Source organism: Zingiber officinale, chromosome 2A, assembly GCF_018446385.1.
Source record: "Zingiber officinale cultivar Zhangliang chromosome 2A, Zo_v1.1, whole genome shotgun sequence".
Classification (NCBI taxonomy): domain Eukaryota; kingdom Viridiplantae; phylum Streptophyta; class Magnoliopsida; order Zingiberales; family Zingiberaceae; genus Zingiber; species Zingiber officinale.
The window spans coordinates 74,888,547-74,913,235 of NC_055988.1; the positions used below are offsets into that span (position 1 = coordinate 74,888,547).

At 34.8% G+C, this 24,689-nt stretch overlaps 2 protein-coding genes across 4 annotated transcripts; one reads left to right on the forward strand and one right to left on the reverse strand.

Annotated features, from left to right (window-relative positions):
• Nucleotides 1-2,156: 2,156 nt before the first annotated feature.
• LOC122041219 lies at nt 2,157-19,511 on the reverse strand. Of its 3 annotated transcripts, XM_042600833.1 has the most exons (16): nt 19,086-19,510; nt 14,068-14,470; nt 13,787-13,964; nt 13,566-13,705; nt 12,546-13,030; nt 12,211-12,470; nt 10,959-11,059; nt 10,357-10,501; nt 10,214-10,282; nt 10,046-10,091; nt 8,467-8,903; nt 7,125-7,204; nt 5,464-5,599; nt 3,902-4,091; nt 2,722-2,804; nt 2,157-2,604 (listed from the first exon to the last, which is right to left on the reverse strand). In XM_042600833.1, the coding sequence occupies exons 1-16, from the start codon at nt 19,183-19,185 to the stop codon at nt 2,482-2,484; spliced, it is 2,976 nt and encodes a 991-aa protein (XP_042456767.1). In that variant the 5' UTR covers nt 19,186-19,510; the 3' UTR covers nt 2,157-2,481. The 3 variants fall into 3 exon arrangements, 2 of the variants coding, with proteins under 2 accessions (XP_042456767.1, XP_042456766.1); XM_042600832.1 differs by having other exon boundaries at nt 12,211-13,030; XR_006128899.1 differs by lacking the exons at nt 2,157-2,604; nt 2,722-2,804 and having other exon boundaries at nt 3,952-4,091; nt 7,111-7,204; nt 12,211-13,030; nt 19,086-19,511.
• Nucleotides 19,512-20,191: 680 nt separating this feature from the next.
• On the forward strand, nt 20,192-21,708 carry LOC122041220 (protein MKS1-like). Its single transcript, XM_042600835.1, has 3 exons — nt 20,192-20,970; nt 21,081-21,304; nt 21,384-21,708. Exon 1 carries the CDS (start codon nt 20,285-20,287, stop codon nt 20,813-20,815), a length of 531 nt encoding a protein of 176 aa, XP_042456769.1. The 5' UTR covers nt 20,192-20,284; the 3' UTR covers nt 20,816-20,970; nt 21,081-21,304; nt 21,384-21,708.
• Nucleotides 21,709-24,689: the final 2,981 nt, after the last annotated feature.

Consider the following 24,689-nt stretch of genomic DNA (forward strand, 5'->3'; position numbering starts at 1 on the left):
CAAATTTAGAGTATAGTTTAAATTAATTGTCTAAGAAGGAAAAGAGAGGAAAATTATGAAAGAGATTAAATATTAGATGCAAATCAAACTTGGATGTGCCTTTTAGATAAAACCAAACTAAAGTGTGCCTTTGGAATTTACCCAAAGATAAATAAAAAAAGTATATTTTAAATGGAATGAATATTTTAAAAATATACTTTTGAGTATATAAAGTGTACTATGAATTTATTTAATAAATAAATAATTCAAACATACAAAAAAAAAAAAGTGAATTAAAGAACCAACTATATTAGGACATGCAATCCATAATGAAAATTTTAAGAACAGTGAAAAAAAATTATTCTAGAATTATTGATTTTTTTTTTCAAAATTAACCTTCAATATTAATAAAAATATCCTAATAAATCTAACAAATCTCAATCTGTCCCAACATAACCAACCAAAACTCGCAAAGGCTTTTTTGACTCACGATCACGAAAAATAGTAGGCGTTCAACATCATCGGCACTCGCAAAACTCTAGCGGCGTTCAAAGACATCCCATTTCGTGAAGCATCTTTGTGGCATTCCACTCGTGAAGACGTCCCACTCGCGAAGAATCCTAGTAGTGTTCGAAGGCGTCCCCCATTTGCAAAGGCGTTGCCCACTCGCCTTCTTCACAGGTAGTTCTTTAATTAACAGGACGATTTTGGGATTTGATTTTGTTTATCTAGCAAAAATTATTTATTTGATTGGTTTAGATTCTCTTCAAGGCTGATAATGAACTTTCACTTCTTTAGTCTTTTATTTGCTTTTGTTGTTATGAAAAAGTTTCTTGCTGACTTTCTCACACGCATCTTCTTGATTTGAATGAAATCATTTTATTATAACATTTTATGGCAATGAAAAATTAATAGTCCACATTCAATCAAAATATTATAAAAATATTATGAGAAATAATTTAGAGGAGTGTAATTTAAATTTTATTAAGGATAAGTATTTTAGAGGTCAATATATGAATTAAAAATATTTTTGAGAAATGATTAAGAGTATTTAATAAGGGTAATATAGTAATTGTTAAATTAAATTATTAATTAAAACTTTCAAATAAATATATTTTTATTGTATTACTTAAAATTATGTTAAACAATATTAGATTATATTTTATTCTTATAATTTTGATTATGTGATTATTTGATAATCATATATTTAAAATTATACATGGTAATTTAAATTAAACCCTTAGGTTGATCGAACATATAACAATAGTTTAGAAAAAATAAGCAAGTGCAAGGTGAAGTTAGCTATCCAATTAGTTTAATTATTCATGTTGTTTAGAAACATTAATTGATCTGAAGGTGTTCCCGTGAGGGTGTCCTATTAGCTAGAGAATAACAAATTTACTATAATAAGATAGGAATCAATTCTTAGTCGGCGTGAAAAAAATTCATTCCATCCTTTAGTTATTTGATGATCAACTATAAATTAATTTTATAATTTATCTCCTTTCATATAATTTGATGATACCTTAAAATTTAATCATTGCTTACTGTAATTAATTGATCTAAGGAATTTTTTTATTCTATTGGTTAATAATATTTATAATAAAATTTGATGAAATTTTAAAATTATAAAGACTACACACTACTTCAAAATGAATACCGCATCTTTAAAAGAAAATACAACTTTTATTAAAAAAGTTTAAAATGGTAAAAAGAATAGAAAAGAAAACGTTTAGTCGTGATGAAGCCAATTGACCTTGGTAACACTTTGTTCACTCCCAATGCATATATGTATTTTAAAAATTACAAAATAAATTCACCTCGTAGTTCTTAATTTGTATATTTATAAAAAAAATAGAGACCGCAATTGCTACAATAACAGTGAAATAAAATATTCAAGCAAGCATTCCGCAACTCAAATCCAAAATATAAAAAACTCCCGTCAATCCAAAATCTTAGAAAAAAAATAAATTTATTGTAAGTAACCGTATCCTGCATGATAAAAAGTCATTTCCACGATTCAAATCCACCATGACCACAATATTATACAGTAATAATCTTACCATTGAGCTAAAACTCCTCTTTATCATATCATATCATTAATGGCTGAAAAATGGTCGATATTCAACTTAAAGCCTATAAATATCCCAAAACGTTAAGAAAATGAGACTTCTTAGTAGAGTGTGAGAAAACACAGTTGGAAAGGATTAAGGAATAACTTTACAAACTGAGTCTGAAGACTTTACAAAAGGGACAACGAAGTTTTTCCTACATATACAGCTTCTTATCTGCTAGGATCAAGTTCATGTGGCTCAGGGACATGTACAGAACTCTAGTATCCACCCACCTTCCTTTCTGATTCATCTTTCGACTGATAGAGAACGTTGACACGCCAAAAAAAGGTCAACTGGTATTAAATTATATAATCTGCAATCCTGCTAACGATTTGTCGGATTGAACGAATTGAGGGCTGAGGCAACTAGGTGAAATTTTGAACCATAATCAAAAGGACTGCTTGCGTGCAGTCTCGTGTATATCAATCAGCAGTTCGCGTAATTCTGGAAAGACTGAAACGATTACCATTTCAAAGATAGTGTACGCGAGCTGCTTAATGCATACGGTGGACTGCAAGTAAACATGGTCAGATGTGAGGGCAAGGTTAAAGGTACAAGTTCGCAGTCCCATAAGATAAATGGTTAACCACAAAGAATGCACTCCCTATGCAACTGAGTTAAGACTTACCTGCAGAAAATAGTAGATATCCCTAGCACACCGTCGATATTGGTTTGATCCGATCAAGCTGACCAATGCAGTTGGAGCTCCACCTGGCAACAAATTACTTCTTGAGTAAAAATCATCAGATATTTAAAAGTGCAATAAAATTAATCATAAACCTTTTTAATGAATAGATGGATTTTGATTATCATATTTCTAACAACAAAGGTCATACATCCTTGTACACAAATGTGTGCCACATGAAATTCACTAAACTTTCAATTGGTTAAATTGTGATATTCGAAAAAATACCACAAGGATAGCACCCAACTCAGCTAAAACTATCCAGATATAATTTCAAGTGGTAGAAGAAATACATTCCTCAGGTCAAACCCTACTTGGGGAGGCACTTCTCGGTCATTTAGAAAGTATCACACAATCAACAAAAAGACCAGGAAGAACAATTTGAGATGAAAAGATCTAGATTATGCCTTGGCTATTTTAGGAAATAAATGAGATACTCTCAGAAAGAAGTATGCAATTAACAAGAATAGCCTTATTGAAAGCTAAAACCAGAGATGAAAAAACAACATTGATTGTGATGAGAAAGTACAACAAAAATCTAAATCATAATCCCATTGTTAATCCTACCAAATAGTTAAATAAGAATATCTTCATTGGAATCTTATAATATTACATATCATCCATTCTCTCAGTATTATGAGGGGGTTCCCTCGGGTTAGTCCCTGCCAAAGAGTTCAGTGCTTTGTTCCTGGCAAAGAAAAGTTGATTTTGAGCTTAAGACATAAGTAACCCTTAACCCTTCACAACATGAATGAACCATGAAGCTACATAAAATCATCATCTTCGCTATCATCATCAAGTTATACTTGTTCCATAACGATTTAAGGAATTTATCCCTCCATTGAGCCTTATGCCTTATGCAAAGCTATATCATTAGCAATATCCAAATTTAAATATTTTTTTATTATATTGACCAGAAAAAATTCAGCATTGATAGATTAGCATTTTGACTTGAAGACTTTCGTTCAATGTTTTGATAATGAACAAAGATAACAAGAAAAGATCAAATAAATGTGGTCATGGACATGCCAACGAATGTGCATCAAATGGAAAAAGAAAGAAATGCCAACTAACAGAACAGGAATGCACACTTAATAAAGGACACGGAAAGCAAATGACTCACCAAGTAGCATTTTCTTAATATAATCAGCCCTGCGAGCTGCCTCAAGCTGGGCCTGAAAAGAGCTTGAGCTATTGGCCTTACCACCACTCATCTTACTTTTACCCTGAGAAGGTTTCTGATCAAGCTCAAAATCATCCACCTCTTGTCTGCTCCCCAACTTGATTATGAATGTACCATTAGGCCAGAGAATCTGTTTGGAAAAAAAACAAAGCGGGAGCAAACTGTTGTTTATATGAAATCTAGAGGCAATAAACTAAAATAGACAATGCATGATATATTGTTGGTTTATGCTTTCCACTAAAATAACACATCAGTTTACAGGTTAACCAAACTGAACCCTGCAAAACTTGGATCTGATTAATTCATAAATATGTAATGTATAGAATGTTCTCTTTCCTTGAATATAGCATTACATGAAAGTGTCACTTAATTGAATCATTTTTTTAAAAAAACAAGGAACTAACTGTAATTTTTGAAAAATGAACCTATTGCAAAAATGTCCAATAATTTCCTAACCTACTCTTCCTATTCACCCATGCTTTCTTTTTTTTTTATTCTTCCTCAAAACACAGCCACCACATACTTACTCCCTGTTCGCCACAGCTGCCATAGGAGTGCTGGAGGCAGCTGCATGCGACTGTCATTGCTTCTTGTCTGGTCGCTGCACAGAAGATCATTGTCCTTGCCATGGCAAGCAAACCCCTTTCCCCTCGCTGTGTTTCTTTAAGCCTTTCTTTCTTTTAGAACGACTTCAATATATTGAGTTTAATTTAATGCCTTGGAGGGGTAGATTTACATTTAATTGGTCAGATTTCACTTTTAATATATTTTCTTTCTTTTTAAAGTAAGATTTACGCTAAATTGTATTAAATCAAACTGAATCTCTTAAAAATGCCAACTCCGGTAAGAATCTTAACATTTTACAATTGAATCGTAACTTATTATATGATATGAATCATATATTGTACAATTCTAACAATTATTATTTAAACTTAAGAAATCCTCATGTGACTAAAATAAGTGAATTTCTTTATGTACATCAAGGGGTATTATTCTACAACATTTAGGAGAATTTGATGAATATTTTAAGGAAATAGAAGGCCTAAGGCCTACACAAGATCTATGAGGAATTAAATATGAACGAAAACAGGGCACATATGAAGTAGCAAAAGGGAGAAGGAGATCAAACTTCGAATAACATTAAGTCTCAATGAAATGAAATGATGTAGATAAAGTCCATTCCTTCATTACCCAAGTCGAGTAAAGCTGTATTGAATACAATTCAATAAAATGATGCAGATAATCAATCAAATGAGCATTGACCAAGAAGAGTTGGAAAATGATCACAAGAGAATTCGCTGGAGTTATAGAATACTTGAGATATTAAAAAATATTAGGCTTGACCTGTTTTTATTTTTCTCTAGGAAATATAGGCTGTTAAATTAAACAAAGAAACAAGTTCAAATCATTTTCCTCTATACCACAGGTAGATATATATATATCTTCTTTTCCAAAATAAGCCAACTATAGTACAACATACTATTATTTATATAAATTCTTACATCTTGAACCCATCGAATTCCTTGAGCAATAACATCATCCCTCCTTAGCCAATGGATTTGTCTCAAAATCCAATCATCAATTGCATCTTCCATTATCAATTGCAAAATTTGTTTTGACATCCAGTACGCTTGTCTCCTGTAGGGGCGAAAACATCATGTCACATGCTAATAGTTAAACTTCAAAAAGATTGAAACATTATTCTCAATCCTGATTTAGCATGTTAGCAAAATTTCAAAAGCTTGATTAGAAAATTTGTTTGATAAATTTGACTGGCTGGCTTATATTAAAAGCTTAAGAGGTCAGCCTATGCAATTATATACTAGCTATAGTTGCCAAACTCATATGATTCATGATTTGTATCATATGATACATTATGACTCTTATGTAAAATGATATGATTCTTGTATGTGAACCAAAAATTGAAAAAAAAAAAAAAAAAACACAACAACAACAACAAGGCGATTCATTTTGATCTAAAATCTAACATTATATGATTCTAAAAAAAGTTAAATCCAATAAATTAAAAGTAAATATAATCATCTAAGATATTAAATTAGCTGAAAGATATTAGAAATTAAATCAAAGTAATTATAAAAGAAGAAAGGAATAATTTTTAAGTGCACAATAAAGGTATAAAGGCAGAAAGTCTGGCCAATTGATCAAGAAGACGATTATATGACATGGAAGAAGGAAATTGTTATCATGCGGACATACAGACGCCAGCCAAGGTGAATTAACATGTGACAATGATCAAGAAGATAAAGTCTTGCCACATTGATACACATAACAATGAAAGCAAAACTGATGATGGCTTAGAAGTTAGAAGTCATGTCAAAGTTGTCTTATGCTCTTCCTTCACATAGAATGGTATATCGAATAACTATCTATAACCTTTAATAGAATTCCTGTCTTAATGATATTTAAGTTATATTTTAATTAAAATTTTATATTAGCATTCAGTTAAATAATATGCATAATTTATAAAACATCTAAAAAAAAAGGGTAGCCCTATGCACGAAGCTCCCGCCATGCGGGGTCCCGGGAAAGGATCCATTGTACGTAGCCTTACCCTGCTTTTTGCAAGAGGCTATTTCCAGGATTTGAACCCGTGACCTTTTGGTCACATAGCAACAATTTTACCGTTGCGCTAAGGCTCACGATTAATATTATTATTACTTGTACTGATTTTACTTATAAGTAATATTATGATTCATAATATTTTTATAGCAATATATATTAATATTTGTGTTGTATTAATATTTATGATTTAAAATGTTGAAAATATAAAGATAGATATTAATATGTTAAACTTTAATTATATTAAATATCAATTATCCTGTTGAAGTGTGCCAAGTATCAGAAAGGTTAACTATCAAAACCATACCATTCAGACTCGATAGAGATATTTTAAACCTTAACCTTGATCCTGCACCTTGTAGACTTTTATGAATGATTATTCAAGGGTACTTCTTAGGATGAATACTGATATGTTGAAACCTTACATTTCTCTTGTACATGTACATGACAAAGGTTGGCATGCTAAAATAGCATCTCAATTATTCTGAAATTTAAATATTACTATCATAGAAACCAAATCTGCACCAATTGAATTAAGCATCTTCAAGATATGATAAATGATTAATTACCATGTGAAACACACCTTAGCCAACCTCTTCTATTTAGCTGAAATATTTTGTCAACCAAATTCAATATCGGCACACTAACATTTGGTGGTGTCCACTGAAAAAAGAATCAGGAGAAAACATATGAGAATTAGTGAAACTTTTTCTTGAAAGGATGATCACCATTGAAGAAAATAGAAAAAATACTGGTTAATCAATTAATCTAACACAATCCTTACATCAAGTTTCAAATTCAGCACACCATTTAAAATTGTTCATATCTAGCATAGCCATACTCTTTTATCTTAAGTATAGCACATGTTAAGGTTACATCTTCTACCTGTTAAATGCAGAGCTAATATGGCGTCATGTCAAGTCAACAAATAGATTGTATGCATGTCAAAAAATCAAATCTTTCAAAAGTGAATTTTTTGTGTAATCTGATCTACAATTAAATTAGATCTAAACAAGGAGATTATATGTCCAGCATTTCAAGCTGACATACAGGTTTTCTGACATGCCATTATTTTAACGATTAGAAGATTAAAACTTAATATGTCTTATATTTAAAACAAAATCAATATGAAAAATTTTAAACATTATATTAGATTTGAATTAAAGGTTGTGCTAGATTAATAAATTAACCAACGAAAAAAAAACATGCCCCACAGCTAGGCAAAGGGATGTGCTTATCACTTTTATTTAAAAGACTAGGTTATGTTCATAACTTAATCAAACTTCCAAATTTTAAACTATACAATATTGATCAAATGAAGTTCAGTTTCTCTCTTCTCTGTTTTTAAATGATTGTGTTAAGCTCAAATGGTTGAGCATCAGTTTTTTTAACAATATTACAAATTAAAGCTCAAGAAAGATTGCGATGAACTGAGTAGCGTGATTCTCAATGAGGGTTATAATCCAAGAACCTAATCCAATAAGATTCTGATTTGAAACAAAGCTTGTAATCCAAAACATTCTATATATAGATATGTACAGTTGCTTTTACCAGCATGTGGTCAAAGCTTCAGTTTCATAGCTATTGGCTACTGTGGAGCATGATTATGTCTTAGATTATTTACCTTAAAAGTTAACAGATTATATTGTACCTGGATTGTTAAGACTTCTTGTCATAATAAGTACATCTTCCCAAACCCATCTAAATAAAATGAAGTTTGGCACCAATCCTGTTTATATATTAGTTACATATGCATACTTTGGTTTTTTCCATGTATCTTTGGTTTGCCAGATGTCTTTGGCTTATGTTGCTAGAATTGCAGCTTCACAAAGCAACAAGATAATCATTATGTATAATGATTATTGGTATAAAGCAATGAACAAAAATTGATTCATTTGTTTGGAGAAGAAAAGAGTGAGTTGTACCTCAGATGGCATTCCAACTGGATCTTCAAAAGAATTGGCAGGTAGTAAGGTTTTCGAAGTATCTGAGCCAATCCTGTCAAACTTCTCTGAGCCTTGGCCCTGCTGATATTCTATACTTGAATGAACTTTTGTGCGCTTGACAACACGAGGAGGAAAGCTTTTGGAGCTCAATTCGTTATCTGAATGCCATCCACTATTTGTTACAGTATCATCATCATGTCCCTCGTCCTCAGACAAGCTATGTGATGTTTCCATACTTCTAAATCTAGGGATTTGCTTGCTCATGTCTTCTTGACTCCAGGTCAATGACAAGCTCTTGTCATCTAGTGAGGGAGAAACTACATAAGATGACGGTGGGCCGACAACTTTTCGCATGAGACCATCAGAAACCCCTTTGAACTGGCGAACTATATCATCCATTGCATCGTCCACATTGACTGGCATAATGACATGAAAAAATTGACATAACTGGAAGAAGTGTCAACTAGAGGAGAAGTAAAGAGTCTGGAAGCCCCAATGATTTGGAATGATCAAATGCAAATTTGGCCAATAAAATAAATTGCATACACAAGGGACAAGCTCAACATGTATGGGCTAATGAGAAGTTAAGCTCAGTGCTTGAGATGAGAATGCCTTGTTAAACCTCCACTCCTTGTAAATGCTTTCATTCCCTACTATAAGATGGCAAATCTTTGTGAAAAAAAGAGTATTTAAATGGTCAAGCTTGTGACTGGATCATTAGTTACAAAGACAATTAGTTGTACTTATTCCAACGGAATTCATTTGAAAAAAATCCTCTATTATGCTGTCAACTTGGAGCAATCACCAAGTTATCGAGATGTGTCTTGCATGTTGTGTTCTTGTTGTAGTGATGGGTGCTAAATCTATAGATGCGCATCAAGCACATCAGGGAAAAAGGATAATTCAAACCCTAATCAATAGGAGATCAGTATTCTCTCATTCAATGAACATTTAAGGTATGGTGTAGTCTCAAATCTCACCCTCAATGAATGCTAGAGAATATTGGGTTTTCTCTAACCAACCAACAAACAAACTATTGATAACCCATTATCTGATCCCATGTGCATAACTGGGTAATAGAGCTAAACATGGTTGATGATTTTAAACAATTTGAGATGCTCGGTTAGCAGCCCTTGTGAACATGACAAGGAGCGTACAAAAATTTTCAGAAATATTAGTTTTAAAACAAGATCAGTAGGTTCTCTTGTCTTCTTCCCAAGCCTACACTAGATGCCATCATAGGTTCTCTAGTATTATTCATGGAAGAGTAGAAAAAATCTCTTAGCAACATAATAATCTCCAAAACATACACAGACTTGTATCAAACATGTCCACAACAGAGAAAAGACAGAAGAAAAAATTAAAAAGAACTTAACTTTTGGTTAATTAAGAAATACAAATCATTGTCATAAAGACACTAATCAAAGTTTCTGTGTGAACTGGAACCTATAAAGAGTGATACTGAGAAGCAAGAAACACTGATTAAAACATTATCTTTCTAACGAGAATGAGAAAGGTAAAAGCTAACAAGTAAAGAAAAATTGAGATATGAACTTACCTGCCAAATTTTTCATCACTGATGAAGATTTTCCATAAGAGTAATTCTTCAAAAATGAAAAATAAACAAAAAAGAGGATCAATATCTCGAAAGAAGCAGGTGTCAAAAGATTCAAAGCCTGTTCCATGTGTTTCCGAAACAAAAGGTACTGATTGTATTTATAGTTACCTTGGAAGAAACACTTAAAAAATCCCAAACTTCATGTCGCTCCGCAACATTAGCAATTGAAAGTAGATCCTGTAACGAGAAAAAGAAAAATCTAAGAGAAGTGATCCAGACTAAAAGATTTTAAAGCAAGTTGAAAAACATACTTGCAAATATTTGTCAAGAAGGATGCAACGTTGGTGCACAAAATAATCATCAATACTGGATGAAAGAAACCGTTTTGGAGGTAAATGTAATGAATAATTAGGTATATCCTTGAGTTGGCGGTGCAGCCGCTCAAAATTACGATATCTGTGATTCAAAAGGGAAAACATAAGGATAGCAAAAAAACATGGTTAAAATTAGGTCAATAACAATTTCTTTAAGAATTGACCTCTCTTTAATATACTATAAAGAAAGTTATACATTGTTCATTTGTCAAGGATTAGCAAACAATGAGCAGGTAGAAACTGTCATGAAACAAAATTCATTTAATATTAACTTCAATTGACAAGGATTCCAGCAAATATAAAGAAAAATTACAGTTCTCCCTCCTTGATGAAATTCATGGAACAGCAATGATGATAACACTTACTGGAGAACAAAAGTCTATACAAAGATGCAGCTTATGGACACAAACTATAATAAAATCAATTTGCAGAAAAAGAAGGCACCATAATTTTGAGAGATGAGAAATAAAACATCAGGAAAAAACTACTTAGCATTGTAATATTAGAATATATTTAGTTTGCAAGCGATTAAAGAATACCTTCTCTTCACAAACCATGTCTTGCCATCAGTATCAGTTACAGCAATTGAATAAACTGCAAAGGATTTTGAACCAATCTTTTCAAAATATGCCCCAACAACCTGCAAAAACATTATAAATGAAGTGTGAGGGGTACAAACACCAACAAAATATATCTCATGTTCCCTGACTCATGTGCATAATCGGGTGCCTAAACATGTGTCAGATAAATTTCCAATAGTACAAATATTATTGCATCCTTCTCAGAAGTAAATATGCACAATAATGCAGCGAAGATCTAATCCCCTAGACAACTAGAAAAAGGAAATTTTGCGAGTAAAAGAGAGACTTATGGTTAAAAGAATAATCTAAAAATAGCAAAATAAATTCAATCAAAAAGAGATCTTTTTGCTCTTTACATAAAAATGTAATACAGTATCAAATGATCATTCCTACATGAAGCCTATTGGTGCAGCATAGGATCAGGAAAAGAATAGTGAAAGGAAATAAGATCGTGTATCTTAGTTAGCAATCTCACAAGAAAGCTGCATGCCTCAGTCGGGCCAACTTGTAGAGAATCAAAGAGAAACTTCTAATAATTACAAACAGAACGTTGCAATTGTTAAATATCTTCGACAATGATACTAAGACATTTACATATGCATTACAAGAAACCCAATCTATTACAATTCATGGAACGTAGCATAAGTTTAGTTAAAAATAAATATATTAATATGGGTCTCAAAACCAATTTCTTTAATTTAAAAAGTTTATTTAATTTGAACTAGTACCCTTTTGTAATACTCCCCCTAATAAGAAGAATTAAATTTGATGAAAGGAATTGAAATTGTCTTACTACATCACCATCTCCATATTGAAATGTACATTCCAACAAACAAGATGACACGAAAAAAATTGTTATGAGATATGAATTATCTGTGAAGCATCATCCTTTCTAATGAAGAAGCTAACAAACGCCATGACAGATATGAATTATCTGTGAAGCATCATCCTTTCTAATGAAGAAGCTAACAAACGCCATGACGTAATTTGGAGGAAAGGGATCATTCATGCCAATTATAAAAAGTGGTTAAAGTGCCACGACTGCAAGCTAGATGTTGAGCCAATGTTGAACATGATCTTAGCATAAATTATCAAAGTCAAACAATCAAAAACTAGTCACATGGAATTTGACTTTCTAATAGTGAAAAATAAAATGAAGCAAAAAAATCCTTGAGAAAGAAATGGTAATATTGCAATAAATAATATTCACCCGGCATTTGATTTTAGGAGTATGCGGGTATCCTTCCATGTGGGGAACCACTCTAGCACTTTCCTCATCTGTAAGTTTAGCACTATCTTGCCGATTGTTCTCCTTGGAACTAGTACTCTCACCTTTTCTGTTTAGAAAATTTGTATCCATATCAGATGTACTGCTTGACCGTTTAAGTTGAATCTTATTACTAGTAACCAATTTGCCAGTATTTTTCTCATTCTGACAACTGAGGGACATCTCCATGCATTGCTTCTTCTCTGGATCATAGGAAATATGACACTCATTTTTTGCTATTCCATGCATTAAGTGAACCATATAGTTCTCGTCTATACCTTTGATACTATCACTCATGTTGGCCACTAATTCTTTCCCTGGACTTCCTGCTTGGGGAGTAGGAGTTACCAATCCTGAAGTAGCATTTACAGATCCCAGTAATGCCCCTGCTTTTATTAGGTTGGCGGTTTTCTTTTGATAGTTTCTGCCTTTAGTCCACATGTTATCTAGATTCTCAGGTGCAAGAACTTCAGTTCTCCTCTTTGTAGTAGCCTCCAGTGCCACGGCCCAATCTGCAGGACGAGATGGTAAATGATGGACAGAATTTTTTTGGGTACCCTGAAGAGAAACCTCTGTTGATTTTTCAGCGCCACTGTGAACTAATGCCGAGTGAGAGGAGAAGTTGGTTGACGTTTTCCTTGACTCTGATTTACCATCTTGAGTATTCTGTCCTGAATCCTTATTCGAACTATCAGATTTGACCACCATATTACTGCTATCAGTATTGTTAAGAAACATGTATTCAATTAATTCATTGATATACCTGAAAAAAAATAGTAACACTAGTTAATCTTTTCCTTATGCAGAATAGATAGCAAACAACAACAAATCCCAAGAATTCTTGGATTAAACGATCATACAACGCTGCAACTAAGTAGGAAATTAACACCATACAACATCCAATAATGCAAGTCAAGAAAATAAATTTCCAGTATCATTGGATTGTTTAACACTATTTAACCTTGTTACACATGCAGAATAGTTAGCCACTAACACTAAATTCCAAGACTTCTTGGCTTAAATGATTATATAAAACTGTGATTTCCTTAATAGAAAATTAACACCATACAACATCCTCCAACAATGCAAGAAAACAAACTTCCAACATTACTGGATTGTCTAACTATCATACCTAAAAAAAGGCAGTAACCCATAATGGAGACATTCAAAACCGTCAAGTTGATAGATAATTCCAATTCCAGCTTCTTAGTAAATTAATCAAACTTTTTCAAATAACAGCTGTGGATGTTTGTCTTCACAATGCATTTACTGAAAATCTGTGAAATTGATTAGCTTACCCAGGGCTGGCAAACTTCAAAATAGGTTGCACGACCAAACAGGTCAACAACTCCCGACTGAAACAAGAGACCAATGGACATTGAGCTTCTTGTGGATTCAAGGATATAGCTAAAACTCCTCCAATAATGCGTTGAATTACCTAGACACTAAAACTAAATAAGCCAATGCCTCGTGATGCAGAAATATACATGAGATAGCATCTCTGACTTAATAATTGTACCTTGTATTCACTCTCTGGTGAAAATAAAGCAGGGTGAAGTTCATTGGACGCCATTAGATGGTGCTTTAACTTTTCATCCCTTTCCTCTGAAGAAAGAGTTATCATAACATTCACACCTATCTCAGACTGTTTTTTCCTGTAGAGATCGAGTTGGTTCCCTATTAAGTCAACAAGATCCCTAAAAAGCAATAGAAGTATTGCATTAGCTGAACACATCTATAACCCAAAAAAAGAGAGAGAGAGAAATTGCTGGTGAATAGAAAATGTAACTAAAAAAATACCTAGTTAACAAGTCGACAAGGTTCATCTCTTTAAGTCTTCCAGATATTTCACCTAGAACATCAAGGATTAAAGAGCGTATTAACTCCGGAGCCTCTTTATCAGGAGTTATAGATGAATACCAGAGATCTATGACAAAATCCTGTAGAATTTTGCTAATAAACTCATCAATGGCACTATCAATAAGAGGTGAATCAATTTTCTTCTTCCATCTTGAAGGGGTAACTACGGTAGAAAGATGAGAATCATCAAGTTGTAACTGCTTCTTTTCCAAATGAGATAAATATGTTGGCTTAGGAATTGGCCGCACCCTCCAACGGAGCTCAACCTCATATGAGAGAAAACGTAATGCTGCTAGAATGAGAAAAGATAAGGGGATATTTGTCCACATAGATTTGCTAGTGTCTGTAGGAAAAAGAAAGCAGGATTCAAAAGTTGTCCACGGTTTGAAATTTATACAAAATGAAAGAGAATTAATATACATATGTACGGAACATCAAAATCAGTTAAGTTTAATCATTTTAAATCCTGGAGTCATTGTCAGAAGCATCAGTTTCAATAGATAAATCTGATTTATGAATTAACAGGAATGTTTTATAGATAAACAAATAAAGAACTTTTGCTTCGTCATATGAGCTATTTGGCAAATTGACAGCTCATAAGGCATAACACTAAGAAAAAACCCTATACATGATTATTTACCATATTTTCTTGTTAATTAAAATAATGTAACTTCTGATTCTGAGTGATACAATAGCAGCTGCCCTGTTTGCATCTCTACTAAAAATACAAAAATTGACTTGTTGAATACAAACTTTGGCATGTTTAAATAACTAATAACCAAAATAAGATCTTAAGGCGGATGCTCCAATTTTATAAAAAAACAGATCAATGAGGTTATATTATCGGCTAGACTTAAAATGCCTGAAAGAAAGTTTTGTATGATGATCCATCAATAAATTTGCATATATCAATTATTTTAAATTGTTTAACTATTGACGGCATTTGATAATTAACTTGTACCTGCTGACTTAACAGGTGGGACATACGAAATAAGTAAAAAAGGCAAATAACTAAATTGTTTGCATCAATTAATCCTGAATTGTTCCACATCGAGTAATCAGGTAAATATAGAATGTCTATAAACAGGAACCTAGCAATAAGACTGACTACTTCAATCTAAGGGTATGCAGCTGTTATGGCCTTGGATTTGGATCGCATAATGGGACGGTTTACCGACTGATCGGTGGAATCAATCTTTGTCTTCTCGGTTTTACCACCTTGACGACCTATGGTAGTAAGGATAATTTGAGGCTCATTGAGATTAGAGAACTACTCGATCTAGGGGGTTTGATTTTTTTTGAAAACTCAGTCATAATCTTTATTGCATTATTCTAGCCATTTAAATACAACTACTTGCATTCTTTCCCGACAAAGGAAGAAAGCAAACACTGAATAAAAAGGTTTTATTCTTACTAACAATAAAAGATACTCAGACTCAATCATACTAAAAATAAAAGATACTCGACTTAAATAAAAATCAATTACTATAGCTGAATCAATTCTCTTAATATGCACCCTTCTTTCTAAATCTATCGTGTGTGTATCTCTGGTATTTGATGGGCTCCAGATGGGCTCACCTACGATCCATAACATTACTCCCTCCTTGAAAAACGGGTTTGCCAATAAACACGAATGATGAGTACCATGTTCTGTGATAGTTACTGCGTCTTTCCATGATCTGCATGATTTGAGGAGCGCGGGTGTCTGTGATCGCATTGAGGGAACTTTCAACATTCTCGACGTGGTCTTATTCATCAGAATCTTCTAATCCCTCAAGCTAGAAAAAACATTTGCAACGGTGAAGACGAGTGTAAAATTCATCGCAATTAAAACAAAGGCCCTTGGCACGTCGTTCTTCCATTTCCTCCCTATTTAATCATTTGATAAATGGTTGCTTCAACGGCTGGATAGGGGCGCACCGCGGTGTGACAGTAGATTCAGATCGTTTAGGGCGGTGTTCATATAGACGGGCAAAAATCATAGCCAATGTGAGATCTTGTGGGTGATGAAGCTCGACTTCCACGGCAATGTGATCTTAGAGGCCACTAATGAATATTTGAACTTCTTATTCTGATGTTAAGGAACTCGCTCGTGTCATCAATTGTTTGAACTTCCGCTGGTAGTCTTCCACAAATCCTGATTGTTGAAGTTTGGCAAGCTCGCCCAATTTGTTGTAAGAATTGGTAGCCCAAACCTTATCTTTAAATTCCTCCCATTGAATATGAGGTAAATCACATTCTAGTATGATGAACCATAATTGGTCATCTCCCTCAAGATAGAACGAGGCTATGCCAACATTTTCTTCCTTCGGAGTGTGTTGATGGTGAAAAAATGGTCACATCGATTGAGCCATCCCAAGGGATCAGACTGACCATCATAATGTGAGAAATCCAGTTTCGAATACCATGGTATATATGAGGATCCCTCCTCATTGCCACGGTACCCTTTCGAGCGGTGCCTAGTTGCTTTCTTCACCTGGATGATTGTTGTGCGAGTGTAGCTTAGAGAAACCTTTGGACAATTCCTCTAGTTGAGCGTGGATGAGCTGCTGCCATTTTTCATTGGCAGTTTTGTCATCTAAGTGTTATTGAAGTGCTCGTGAGTCACCCATCACGACAAGCTCTGATACCAATTTGTTATGGCCCTCAGATTTGGATCGCGTAATGGGACGGTTTACCAGCTGATCGGTGAAATCAATCTTTGTCTTCTTGGTTTTACGACCTTGCAACTTATAGCGATAGGGATAATTTGAGGCTCGTTGGGATTAGAGAACCTCTCGATAGTTTGATTTCTTTTTGTAAACTCTAATCTTTATTGCATTATTCTAGCCATTTAAATACAACTACTTACATTCCTTCCCGACAAAGAAAGAAAACAATCACGGAATAAGAAGGTTTTATTCTTACTAAAAATAAAAGATACTAGACTCAATCTACTGAAAATAAAAGATACTTGACTCAATCCTACTAAAAATAAAAGATACTCGACTTAAATAAAGTCAATTACTATAGCTGAATCAATTCTCTTAATATGCACCCTTCTTTCTAAATCTATCGTGTGTGTATCTTTTGTATTTGATGGGCTCCAGATGGGCTTACCTACGGTCCATAACAGCAGCCCCCCTTTAAGCGGAGAGATGAGATTTGCGCCCAGAAGATTAGTTTGTAAGAAAGTTTTCATGCAAAGACACTTTGTTTGCAACAATGCAAATATCGGACATCAAAGTAAAAACCCGCAAAAGTCTAACTCCTACTGAATGAATTCCTTAGAGAGATTGGATATTAATATTTAATTAGCATAGCCACAAGTCCCAATCAATAGATTGCATACAAGAGTTTGTCAAATGAATTCAAAATCAAATTAAATTGTACATATACTGATATGCAAGTTTCTTGATTCCACAAACGCAGAAAGTAAGAGTGTAATTAGTCAATTTTAATCATAAAGCTACGAAATAAGAAAAACTGCATAAGTACATTAAAATTATACATATAATATGAAGCTAAGTCCAAAAGTTCCATCAACTACATCTTAATCATTTTTTTTTTGTTAATTATTAATAACTCTTGGCACATTGATGTAGTATGGAAACAGATAAAAAGTCATGCAGAGGTCTAATACTGCTCTATGCAGCATAAGGGATAAAAAATTTATCATTAGCAAATAAATCATGGTACACAGAAAAAGAAAAGTTAAATACCGGAAATTTTATTATGCAAAGATGATTCAACATGAAAGAATCAGACCTCTTAAAGATTTTGACCAATACAAAGTAGGAAATAAATAATTCACAAAAAAAGAAAATAAACAATATAAATTAAACTTGTAGCAATACTTCCCTACACTCTAAGCCAAAGCATTAGCAACTTAAAGTCTTCCTGAAAAATTTATTCTCCTGGAGAGGAGAACCTACCTAAATAAACTATTACAAATCAAAAACACCAAATAAAACAAAAATCATATTTTGTAATCTCTCCCCACCAAGAAGAACTCAACTTTGTTGTGTAGGAGAACAAGATAATCAAAATCAAACTTTGAAATGCTGAGAATAGGTGCGCAGTGCACGGTGAAAAGGTGCCTCTAAAAGAGATAAATCTAGCACTTATTGTTGCATCAAAATCGAACATCTGGGGAACAATGAGACGAAGTTAGTCTACTATCAATTATGCTCTCAATTTGGGGAGTCGATTTCACCACAACGAGAAGCATATGTGGTCAAAGTTGCAGAAGCACAAGCATGGTCAAATCATTAGACAAAGAGGAAGGCTTGAATGTCCATTGATACCAATAAGTTCTCTACATCACAAACTAGACTAATATTCAATCAACAAAGTCAATACCAAAAGCATTAATATCAATTTTCTCACAATAGATATGGACCAATGGAGAAATCATAGAGTTTCTAGACGAAGTTTTTATGAAAGCATTAAGGGGAAAATGCAATCAAGAACATAATCTTCTAATAATACTCCAAATATGTATATGTCCCTTTCAACAACTATTTTGTAAATTTTATTACCTGAAGCAATTTTTATCCCTATTTTTTGTCAGGGTCAAACTGAATATCAGCATATACGGAAAGAAGGAAAATGGTAAGTAGATGTTTAATTTAGATTACTTTTGTTCCTATTTTGTAATTTGATTGTTTCCTAATTTATTTTAGATTCTTTAAAAGAGGTCTAATCCACATGCTAACACAAGTTTTGGGCTATTAGTTTATAGTGATATTTGAATTTTTTGCAGATGACCATGACTAGATTCCTGAGAGTACAATAACAAGGCAATGACTTCTCGATAGAAATCAACAGACTACAGTCCAAAAAGCATCTCTTTCTTGCCTCAATTCTAATCGCCGATCCTCCAACTGCTACACAAAGGTCGTTCGTCCCACATCGCCAAAATCAGGAATGCCGTGTAAAAAAATGAAGGAAAATTAAGATAAAAATAGGTGGCATACGGGTCAAGAAGTAGGAGATGGCGAAGATGCAGATGCCCCAGCAGACGGTGCGAACCTTGGCCTCCTCGATCAGATCTTGCAGAGTCTCCATGGGTCTCATCGCAGCGCTCTATCACTGGATCTCCTTGCCCTATCCGAATAAGGAGCGATTCCTGACCTGTGGACTGGAGGCAAATCAACCGGCGATCGGTCGATCGATCGCCTCGCCTTACCAGTGCGGAGAGGCGGAGGGCCGGTAGAGGCAGTCGGAGTTTTCAGACCTAGAAGAAGAGACGGGGGAGGAAGGGAGAGGGGAAGGGCGTGGAAGCGTCGGTCTTCTTCCTTAGGGAGGAGAAGAATCAGAAGGCGACCACGACTTGTTGGCTTGTTGCTCCACCTCCTCGCCTCTCTTCGTGTCGGGCTCTTTACGCTGTATCCCAGATACGACGTTATATTACACGTAATGGAAAACCGTTTTAACCTGCACGTTAAATAGTGCGATATGTTGAATAAATCAAATACGAGAAATATTCTTTTTAGTAAAAGAACAAAAATGCCCCCATTTAAATTAGGAACGATTTTATTTATCATTATTTTTGCTGATTTCTTTAGTGATATAATTTTTTTCCTTTTGTATAATATCAATTACATCTATTAGATTAGATTGAGAGAATCAATTAGGATAGAATTTTTTATTTTTAAAATAGATTTTAATTATTATACTTCGGTATATATAATGATATAAATATTAACTCTGACAAAGTTGATTAACATCAATGCTGTCATTGCACATGTAATTATAGCTGCATTTAAGTTTGTTTATTTATTTATCAAGCTCATTCAAATTTTTTTAATAAAATTTGTATCAAATATTAATAAAAATTACTCTAATTTACAATTTTAGTAATTTTGAAGTTAGTTGTTTTTAAAATATTAGATGTCTTGTTAATTTATTTTTTAAAAAATAAAACAAAAGACCAGCGTTTTTTTTAATTTTTTACTAATATTTTTAATTATTTTAGAAATTATCTGAATTTTTAATTATTGTCTTTTAGAAAATAGAAAATAAATAAATAAATAAATAAATAAAAACGTAAACTTCCACAAATCTTCCTCGCGCTTTCCTCCAACTTGCGGCTTGCACTCGTCGAAACTGCCTCCCAAATCCTTCCTTTATCGTCCCTCTTTCTCTTCGATCGCCAGCCAGCCTCCTCCGATCCATGGATCCCTCCGACCTCCGCCCGTCGCCCCGGCAGGAGATGCATCTCAAAGGCCCCCGCCCGTCGCCTCTCAGCCTCAAGGTCAGCAAAGACTCCCACACGATCAGGAAACCCCTCGCCGCCCCGCCGCCTCCCCACCGCGACCCAGTCATCATCTACTCCGTCTCCCCCAAGGTCATCCACGCTGACCCCAGCGAGTTCATGGCGCTCGTCCAGAAGCTGACCGGCCCGGACTCCGCGATCTCCCCCGCCGCCCGCATCGCTTCCTTCGAGAAATCCTCTCCGCCCGCGGATCTCGAGCCGGCGCTGTTCCCGGGGATTCTCTCGCCGATGCCCGCGGAGCTCCCGCCTATTTCGCCGAACATCTTCTCGCCCTCGGCGTCCGATCCCATCTTCTCTCTGGGACTGAGTCCGGATTTCGCCGACGAGAATCCCAACGCCAATTGGGGCAGCAACCTCCTGACTAGCCCTAATTACATTCCTTCCCCCGGAGCCTTCTGGGAGCTCCTACACCAGTGCCCAGGTTTCTAGGCCATGAAAACAAGATTTCGATTTTTTTTCCCCCCAAATTGGAAACTGAGGAATCTGCCACAATGCAAAGGAGGAAGCCGCTGCTGCAGATTGGAATCGTCCATGGAGTTTGAGGGCTGCATCTCTTCCATTGACTCTGCCTTCTTCTTGGCCAGGTAAAGCAATTGATCGCCTGCAATTTTTTTTTTAAAATACGCTCTGGCTTTCGTGATTGTCAAAATACCCCCTGCAATTCCTCACTTGTCACTGTGATAATCTGGCTTAGGAATTACAAGATCTTCGATTTGGCATGGCAATGCCTACATGGATGATGATGACATTCTCATTCGCCCCCGGGCACGGTGCGGCTCTAGGAGATTCGAATCTCAGAACCGAACAGTTAGGCTACTTGACCAAGCAGCTCGCGATTTCGGATTTACCCATTGAGAAGGCAGTCCACCTCTAGGACTAGATGAAGTTGCAGACAAGGAATCAAATAGTATAGAAAAGGTAATTATTGATAAATTCCATATTGATGCCATCTGATGCACTATCGAAGGTTGAGTTGCTTTGATGCCATCTGATGCAGCATGAGCCTTGTTAAATGTGAGACCATGGAGCCACTCCTCGGCGACTAAACTAGACCATCCATTCGTCGCACGGGTGTTCAATGTTGGCACTTTGTAGGAAGAACTTCACAGGCCAAGGCTACTATCAACAACTCACACCGCGCATTTTATTTTTCTTTTTAGAGTTTCAGCTTCACCCTGACCTATAGATGCCCTGATTTGAACACTCACAGTCTGATGACAGGTGAAGTTGTTAATATTACTACATTTTCGATAACTTTATATGTGGTTTTGTGGTATCCGGTGTTCATCCCTGGAATCTCTATAGAACTTTGCTTACCTCAATCGCTATGTTGTTTCTTGCGACAAATCTTTAGCTTCACTCAGATTTTCACTTTATGCCATTCAGTCAGGAGCTGAAGTCAAACCTTTGATGGCTTCATTACTTGCTCAGAATTTGGAACGCACTTGGAATGTGTCTCTCATTCTTTTAGCATCTTTTCATGTCATATTTCTGAAAGAATTTTTCTAATCAATCAAACAATTCAAATACAGGATCCTGTTGTAGATTTATATAGCAATTTGCGAAAACAGAATTATAACAACGGAAGCTAAATATTGTAAATCGAGATTCGTCATCACTGCCTTCATGCCGCCACTCAATCTGTAAAAGAAAGAAGACAAGATTTGCAGCGGCGGACGACAATTGTATTTCTCCCTCCCATGGGATGAAAGATGAATCGATGCCTTAACCCTACGAAGACGGCAGGCTTTTAAATTAAATAACTTTTAATCTAAGTTCAAAAAGAATAGAAAAAACCGATTAATGGATTTCCATGCACATAATCCATATCTATTAAACCAAACTCATAATAATTCATCGATTAGATCACTTTATTGACAATACCGTGTGTTATAATCTTAACATGTAAGCCCACTAAACGAAGAAACAAAATCCAAGAACTTCACTCTTCGCGAGATCACACAGAGAATGTTGGACAATCTTGTAGTCGGAGATAGAAGTAAAAGATCTAAATTTACAAAACACTAAATTCAGACTTATCTGTTAAGTTGATCTGAGTTGATAATCTCATACCGTCAAGCAAGGAAGAAAGAGTTGTTTGAGATGACTAAGTTGGCTAGAAAATTGGGTCGCTTTGTATGCCCAAGTGCAGACTCTTGATTCCCAAGTGCAGACTCTTGATTGTCGAGTCTGAGTATCGAGTGTGAGTGCAGACTTTCGACTGCCAAGTCTGAGTACAAACTCCCAAGTGCAGACTCCCAAATATCGAGTCCAAGTGCAAACTCCCGACTGCTGAGTTCAAGTGTCGAGTCCGAGCGCAGACTCCCGACTATCAACTCTTGACTCCAAGTGTGAAAAAGAAGATGTCGAGGTCTGCTTTCAAGTAATTTTCTTAAAACAGATTTGTCCTCCTCTGACTGTACTTTTGGTTATGATGGACGGTAGTTTCCCAAGATACAACTATAGGACCACGTACACAACCAAATACTAGTTGTTCGTAGTGAACTAAAAAAGAATCTGATTGCTATTATGGGCAAACCACTAAGTGGAAATGCAAGATAGAGAGAATATTTGGGGAACGAAGGTGGATGGAGATTCTCTTCTTTGCTATAGCTTTCGCTTCTGCATCACTCTCCTGCTCAAGACTATGGTCTCTTTATATAGGAGTATCATCCCTCATTTATATTGAAAGCCGAGAAAAGGTTATTCAATGCCCAAGACTTAATAATAGCCGTCGACCCTCAATGATCGGTCATTACTATCTGAGAGGTTACGAAATCATCATTAACAATACTTAATGCTTTCGTTGCCCTCTTAAGCAACAAGCAAAAAGAAATCATGTAGTAAAATGTTGGTTGTTATACTTGAGCAAATTTTGCCATGACTGATCCAATTTTCGTGCACGCAGGTCATGTTCATATATAAGTCAACTTGGTTCAGTGCAATACTAATCCTAGATTTGCACACCTCCCCATGCACCTACGCGTGAGAGAGAGTCTTGCCCCATGCATTTGTTCATATCATATATACATGTGAAACAATATAAACCAACACTAAATCCATAAAACTTCCAATGTGAGACTAAAATCTCATTCACAATGAAGTCTCCTTCTTCCACCTCTTGTTTTCCATTCATATTTCTAACAATCCTCTCCCTCCCCCCCCCCCTAAATGAATGGAAACATGGTATCTAATAGCATTCAGCAGTTGAGTTCAGTATAAGATAAGTAGATTTTATCCTTTGAATCTCCCCTTGTGAAGATCTATTTACTTATTAGCTGACAACTGACAATAGACATGATGCCCTTGACATTTACTATCGTTTGTGTAAATATTAGCATATCTCACCTAGGACTCTTCTTAATATATCTCAGTTCTCATAAGTATATTCATTTTTAGCCATGAACACACATGGTTCTATGAAGAATTCTAAGAATTGTACCTTAATTCTCTTCGAAGTGGTCATACTTCTTTCTCACATAAGTGATCTCCTAAGAGTAATCTACATTATTTGACTAGATCATTAAAAGTTATGTGCTTAACCTCCATCCTTCACTGATCTATTGGGTTGTTCCCCATAATAAGTAATTTTAAGGGTGCAGTTAAGCTATCCCTTTGAACCTAGTTCTTGGAATCTCCAATCTGCATAGATTGGGTTTCCTTTGCACTGACATTTCTCATCAGCATCAAGCTCATCCCTCACAATAAGTTTACAACTAACTCTCTATTTAATCCTTTGATTAAAAAATCTGCTATATTATCATTTGACTTCACATAGTCAACAGTGATAACTACTGTTGAGAGTGGTTGCCTAATGGTATTATATCTACAACGTATATGTCTAGATTTATTATTATACAGATGACTCTATGTCTAGCCAATTGTTGATTGACTATCACAATGTATGCAAATTGTCAGCATCAGTTTTAGCCATCTAGGAACATCTTCTAAGAACTATTATAGTTGTCAAGAGCTATAAACTCATATTCCATTGTAAATCTGGTTATTATGGTTTATATAGAAGATTTCTATGAAATGATTGCACTTTCTAAAGTGAATATATACCCACTAGTAGACTTCTAATCTTTCATGTTAGATATCCAATTTGTATTATTGTATCCTTCGATCATAACAAGATATCTCGTAAGGGCAATTCATATTCATGAGTATACTGTTAGTCCCTTAGAGGCCGGCAAGAGAGGGGTGAATTGCCCTGAAATGAAAAACAAACCTTTCTCGACTTTTCAAACTAAGTTAGAAAAAACACTTGTTTATAAACAAAAAGTAAATTTATAAAATAAGG